This window comes from Nycticebus coucang, chromosome 14, assembly GCF_027406575.1.
Source record: "Nycticebus coucang isolate mNycCou1 chromosome 14, mNycCou1.pri, whole genome shotgun sequence".
NCBI lineage: Eukaryota > Metazoa > Chordata > Mammalia > Primates > Lorisidae > Nycticebus > Nycticebus coucang.
In genome coordinates, this window is record NC_069793.1 from 1,317,606 (window position 1) to 1,324,194 (window position 6,589).

The following is a 6,589-nucleotide window of genomic DNA, read 5'->3' on the forward strand; positions in this document are numbered from 1 at the left end:
GCTAAGATCGGGACCTAACAGAGAAGGGGGCCCAACCCAATGTGACAGGTGACCTCATGAGAACAGGAGATTAGGACACCACCATGCACGGAGGGACCACTAGCTGAGGACACAGGAGAAGACCCGTGTACAAACCAAGAGGAGAGGCCTTGGAAGGAACCTACCCCGAGGAACCCTGAGCTCGGACTTCTGCCTCTAGGGTGGTGAGACTCCACATTTCTGTGGTTTATGCCCCAGTTTGGGACCAGCAGCCCTGGCGGGGCAGAGGGTCCCTCAAGGCACAGGTGCAAGTGTGTGAAAGTGTTGGAAAGAATCACGAAGCAAACTCATGGAAGGACAGAGTGTGTTTATTTAGAAGACAGATGGACCAGGGCAGGAAGAAGGCTCAGAGCCTGAGGCAGAGAGGCTGTGCCCTGCCCAAGAGGGAGTGAGGGTTGGACACCCCCCTCTCCTCAGGGGAGGGCCTCAGGGGACTCTGATGACTCCATGTCCTCTGGACAAATCCACAGACAATCGAGTTCAGGAGGCTCAGAGCAGGGACACCATGGAGGGAGGGAGGAGCCGGGTGGCAGGGTGGGGAGAGGGGCCAGCCAGGGTCCCCAGCCAGAGGAATCCAGGCTCAGGGCACCTCCAGAAAGCTACCTGGGGAGGGCAGGAGATGTGGGTCTCCCAGCCCTGAGCACGGTGGAGTGGGAGATAAGGAAAGAAAGAGGACTGGGCAGGACGGACGGAGGGTTCTAGATGCTGGAAGCCTCCTGGCCTCAGTGACTGGGGTGATCTCTGAGTGGGGACACCAGGTTGTCACAGGGCAGAGGACAGACTCGGAGTCATGCTGAGGACTTCAGGACACAGCTGCAGTCACTCCTGGGGAGGCCAGGTCTGCAGGACCCAGAGGAGGTCTGTGGGCAGAGCCTCAGATCTTGCACTGGCAGCAAATGGGTTTACAGCAGCTGGACTGGGAGCAGCAGGGTTTGCAGCAGCTGGACTGAGAGCAACAAGGATTACAGCAGCTGGCCTGGGAGCAGCAGGGATTACAGCAGCTGGACTGGGAGCAGCAGGGTTTGCAGCAGCTGGACTGGGAGCAGCAGGGTTTGCAGCAGCTGGACTGGGAGCAGCCACAGGACCCACAGCCCCCCTGTCCACAGCTGGAGCTGGAGCAGGCTGGAACACAGCAGCACATGGGCTTGCAGCAGCACACGGGGACACAGCAGCTAGAGCTGCCGCCCTCACAGCTGGAGCCACAGCCTCCACAGGACCCACAGCCACCCGTAGAGCCCCCACAGGACCCACAGCTGCCCTTAGAGCCCCCACAGGACCCACAGCTGCCCTTGCAGCCCCCACAGGATCCGCAGCCCCCATTGGCGGCCCCACAGGACCCACAGCTGCCCTTGCAGCTCCCACAGGACCCACAGCCCCCCTTAGAGCCCCCACAGGACCCACAGCTGCCCTTGCAGCCCCCACAGGACCCGCAGCCCCCATTAGAGGCCCCACAGGACCCACAGCTGCCCTTGCAGCTCCCACAGGACCCACAGCCTCCCTTAGAGCCCCCACAGGACCCACAGCTGCCCTTGCAGCCTCCACAGGACCCACAGCCCCCCTGGCCACAGCTGGAGCAGGAGCAGGCTGGCACACAGCAGCACACAGGCTTGCAGCAACAGACGGGGACACAGCAGCTGGAGCCACCGCCCCCACAGCTGGAGCCACAGCCTCCGGAACAGCCACAGCAGCCCATGGTTCTGGGGTTGAGGGTGGAGCAGGTGAGAGGAGCAGGTGTGGAGGGAGGGGCAGGTGTGGAGGCTCCTGTGCCAGGGCCCTTTATACCCATCCAGGGTCAGGGTGATGCTGGGCATACGGCCACTTCCTGGTTCCTGTTTGAGGCGCGGAGATGGTTGTGGGGTTGCTTTTCTCACGTGCGTGGGCAGGTGCACTTTGGAATGCTGCCCCTCCGCACACTCTACCAGGTGAGCAGCTGGTGACACTCACCACTCACTGCTCAGTGAGGCAGCACAGACCACGCCGTGAGGCCCTGACCTCCTGGTCTCTCCCAATCATTCCAAGCCCAGGGCTCTGGAAGGCCCAGGCAGGCCCCTCTGTCGCAGCTCCTCATCCTGCTGGGAAGAGCTTGGGCCCCGCGTCCTCATTGTCTTCAGGGGGGACCTGGGGGTCTGATTCTGCAGGTCCAGGGACCTGGGGCTCAGCAGTCTGGTCAGCAGGGCCCTTTTGGTGCCAGATACAGCCGGCAGTTTCTGAGTCCTGATGGAAACCTGGACGTTCTCACCCCAGTCTCTGCCACTCGACCAGAGGAGCTCGCTCCCACGTGACAGGCTCTGTTCCAGGTGGGAGGTGGACAGTGACACGCAGGACGCCCAGAAAGACTGGGATCTCAGGTAAAGATACCTTCTGAGTGTGGCGAGTTCCAAGGGTCACAGGGGTAACCGTGACATCTGTGCTCCACACCACTCCCGCTGCGATTCCTCCTGCTGCCACCTGGTGTCACTGCTGAGCGTGTCTGCCCCGCAGTCTGGGGCTCCAGGGCAGCAGCACAGGAGGGGACAGGTCCTTCCTGGGAGGAAGACAGAAGCCCTTGCAGGCTCCAGGCCTGGGCTCCTCAGACCCACTGGATGCTCATGAAGCCTCCGCTGCACACACTGTGTGTTGTCCTCTTTCTGCTGTACTACACTCCAGGGATCAAGCGTGGGGACCCTTTTTTTTTTTTTAGGGAATATATTTTAATAGCTTACAAAATAAGCAATGTAAAAAAATACACAGGAAAATTTCTTATTCCTATTCTTGTCTCCCATTCATTGAGCTCCCCCCCATGACAACTACTTTGATTACCTTTGTGCATATCCTTCCTGAGTTTCCTCCAGAAAACTAACACGTATAAACACACATGCTTATTGCTCCATGTCTATTACACAAAGTTAACAGATCATAAACACCATTTTGCACCTTATTCCAAGTACCAATATATCCAGATGCTCTGACAATATGTGAAGAATGTCTTTGTTCTTTCTGGTATCTGCCCATATCCTACTGAACAGATATACTAGGATTAGACTTCTCTTGATGGACATGATGTACATTTCCGACTTCTTTTTTTTATTTATTTTATTTATTTTTATTTTTATTTTTTTTGTAGAGACAGAGTCTCACTTTATGGCCCTTGGTAGAGTGCCGTGGCATCACACAGCTCACAGCAACCTCCAACTCCTGGGCTTAAGCGATTCTCCTGCCTCAGCCTCCCAAGTAGCTGGGACTACAGGCGCCCGCCACAATGCCCAGCTATTTTTTTTTTTGTTGCAGTTTGGCCGGGGCTGGGTTTGAACCGGCCACCCTCGGCATATGGGGCCGGCACCCTACTCACTGAGCCACAGGCGCCGCCTACTTTTATTTTTTAATATATATATTTTTTATTGTTGGGGTGGAGCATTTTTTATTATTTATTTATTTATTTATTTTTATATATTGTTGGGGATTCATTGAGGGTACAAGAACCAGGTTACACTGATTGCATTTGTTAGGTAAAGTCCCTCTTAAAATTGTGTTTCGCCCCCAAAAGGTGTGGCACACACCAAGACCCCACACCCCACATTCATTCCCTCTCTCTGCTCTTCCTTTCCCCACCTCTGCCTCCTTCTCTCTCTCTCTGCTCTCGCCTTTCCCCACCCGCAGAGACCCTTTCTTAACTGCTTGGGTCACAGAGTCGTCTTTGAGGTGTCTGCAAATTGCTCTGTGGACAGCTGCATGGTGTGCGGTGAAACACGGAGTCGTGCAGGGAAACACGGGGTCGTGCAGGGAAACACGGGGTCCTGCGGGGAAACACGGGGTCGTGCGGGGAAACACGGGGTCGTGCGGGGAAACACGGGGTCGTGCGGGGAAACACGGGGTCCTGCAGGGAAACACGGGGTCGTGCAGGGAAACACGGGGTCCTGCAGGGAAACACGGGGTCCTGCACAGCACTGTTGAGTATTCCTGCCGGGCCTCGCGTCCAGCCGCATCCTCCAGATGTCAGAACCAGAACCCGGTGGCCCAGCAGGCCGAGTGAGGGAGGGGCAGCGTTTCTTCCTAACAATCCTGCACCTCCTATGAGACCGGGCACACTGGGCACAGGGGTTTTCACACACACACAGCCCCACCGAGACCACAGCAACGTGAGATAAAGGTGCCCGGGCAGGGTCTTTCCAGATGGGAGAGGGCTGCCTGGGTCAGCTGAGCTGGAACGTGATGCTGCTGACACCTGCAGAGAGAGCTGCGCCCGAGTGTCAGACGTGCGATTCGCTTGTGATGCAGGGAGCAGACAGCACTGAGGGGACAGGGCGTGGACGACGAGCCCTGTGGGGGGCGGGACGAGGCCTCTCTCCCTTTCTCTCATCAGGCCCCTCTGGGTGAAACCACATGCCGCGTCAGAAACAGCCCGGCGGAGTGGTCACGCTGTGAGGAACGCACCGTCTTGGAAGTGGGTCCTCCCACACCAGCTGAGCCTTCAGGTGACACAGCCCCTCTTGGGGTCGTGACTAGGACTTCAAGAGGGACGCCAAGCCAGGACCACCAGGAATGTAGCTCCTGACACAAGAGATTCAAATGCAGAAGCCGGAAAAGGAAGCACAGGAAGAAACGAAGCCCAGAGAAGGCCGGAGAACAGCAGTGACCAAGTGACGAGAGGGAAGCCGTCCCGAGAGGAGTCCGTGAGACGCGGCTCCGAGGGGACTGGCTGCGAAAAGCAAGCACGAAAAAACGCAGACCGAGAAAGGTGAAGTAACCAGACACAACGGTTGCTGTGGAAAGGAATATTGGGAACAACTTTTGCTATCGGTTTGAGATGAGAAGAAATGGAGACACTACTGGAAAAAAAAAAAACAAGAAAGGGTAAAATTTATACAAATAGTCACTGAAAACCGGAACAGACCAATAACCAGCAAATACTTTGAAATGACCAAGGGCAGTCTTTTGCTCCGTGGAGTCCAGACCCAGACAGTTTTACAGACGAGTCCTAAGAAATTTTCTGCCCTTTTCAAATTCTAGGAATAAAATGAAAGAGAAGGCTAAGTGTAATTCAGTGTACCTGAGACGTCAAGATTCAGTATGACCCTAAAACAAAAGCCATTATTAATGAAAGTGCAGCTAGTCTGAGTTAAATATGAGGAGAAACGAGTGTGGTCATCGACAGGTAACATCAGAATCAAATAGCGTCCATCCTACACCATCAGCCTGGCTGTCCACCTGGACATCTGTCATTGTGACTTGTTATAGAAAACAGCTCGAAGGAGAGAAGAATTCCCACGATCCGTCTCAGCAGGTGCGGCATAAAGTTGATAAAATTAGTTAGGACGCTCCTGCACAGAAGCTGAGGACCAAAGATCCATTTAACTTCATGAGTCTGTCCATCTCACACCACAGCAGATGTCAGGTTTAATTAAGTAACTTTAGACACACTGTCTTTAAAATTTGAGATAAGATGAAGATACTTCACCACGCTACGGAGAGGACAGGTCAGTCGCTTGCTGATCTGAGTCCATGTCTGAGGGAAAACGCTCCCAGGGGCCAGCGATACCGTTAGAAGAGGGGACTCAGCAAGGTCACAGCCGAGCAGGTCAATATCCAGACAGCATCGGGTGTGCGGGGAACCCGAAAGCAAAACAGGGATGAACCCTGGTGGGGTCGGGAGACCCCAACCTGCCAGGACCCTAACAACTTCCCCAGCTCGTGAAATCGTCCCCCATGCCATGTACGTCTCTGGGGATGTGGTCACGGTTATGCAGGACGGGCTCATGGTGGGGCCAGGGGCCGGGCAGCTGGGGAGCTGGGAAGGGCCGGAACAATGAGTGAGAGGAGGGAGGGGCGCGGCTGTGCCAGCCAGCGCACACGCAGGGAGGGAATGGACGAGATTGACAGGCCCCAACAGCAGGTCACTTCTACCAAGTCCACACTCTGAGAGAAAAGATGAAAGAAGATGAGTTGCTCCCACGCATGTCAGTTTTAAACCAAGACCGTTAGAAAACCAGGGAAGCCGCACAAGTATGTGTGGACGTACTTGAAGTGTGTTAGTGTGGGGTCATTTAGGGGCAGAGAGGGACAGCAGGGGCTGGGGAGGCCGGGGAGCCGGGCAAGAGAGACCTGAGAGCCCCCAAAGGGACGAGAAGCCGCCAGCTCCTGCAGGGACAGCAAGCCCTGGTCACAAACGCAGAGGGAGACACAGGCCAGGTGACCGCCTGCCTTGTCCCTGAGCCAACGCACGTGCTGTGGTGGCATCGCCAAGTTTGCTCCTAAAGAGAGAACGTTTAGGGCCCCTTTTCTATAGTCTCAATGAAAGGCACAAGAGAAGCGATGTTATTATCAGATGGCAGAGAGCAAGTTTCTGTTTTAGAATTGATTACTCAGCTGAAGTTTCTGTTCTAGAATTGATTACCCAGTAAAATTTCTGTTCTAGAATTGATTACGCAGTGAAGTTTGTTCTAGAATTGATTACCCAGCTGAAGTTTCTGTTCTAGAATTGATTACCCAGTGAAGTTTGTTCTAGAATTGATTACCCAGTGAAGTTTCTGTTCCAGAATTGATTACCCAGTGAAGTTTGTTCTAGATTTGATTA

General features: G+C 54.8%; 1 protein-coding gene across 1 annotated transcript; it reads right to left on the minus strand.

The window, feature by feature from the left end:
• Nucleotides 1-913: 913 nt before the first annotated feature.
• Nucleotides 914-1,732, minus strand: LOC128565275 (keratin-associated protein 5-4-like). The gene has a single exon (XM_053561621.1). It carries the CDS (start codon nt 1,730-1,732, stop codon nt 914-916), a length of 819 nt encoding a protein of 272 aa, XP_053417596.1.
• Between the last annotated feature and the right edge of the window lie 4,857 nt (nt 1,733-6,589).

Coding starts and splice junctions, on each gene's coding strand:
- LOC128565275 (XM_053561621.1), bottom strand. CDS start 1,732: ATGGGCTGCTGTGGCTGTTCCGGAGGCTGTGGCTCCAGCTGTGGGGGC.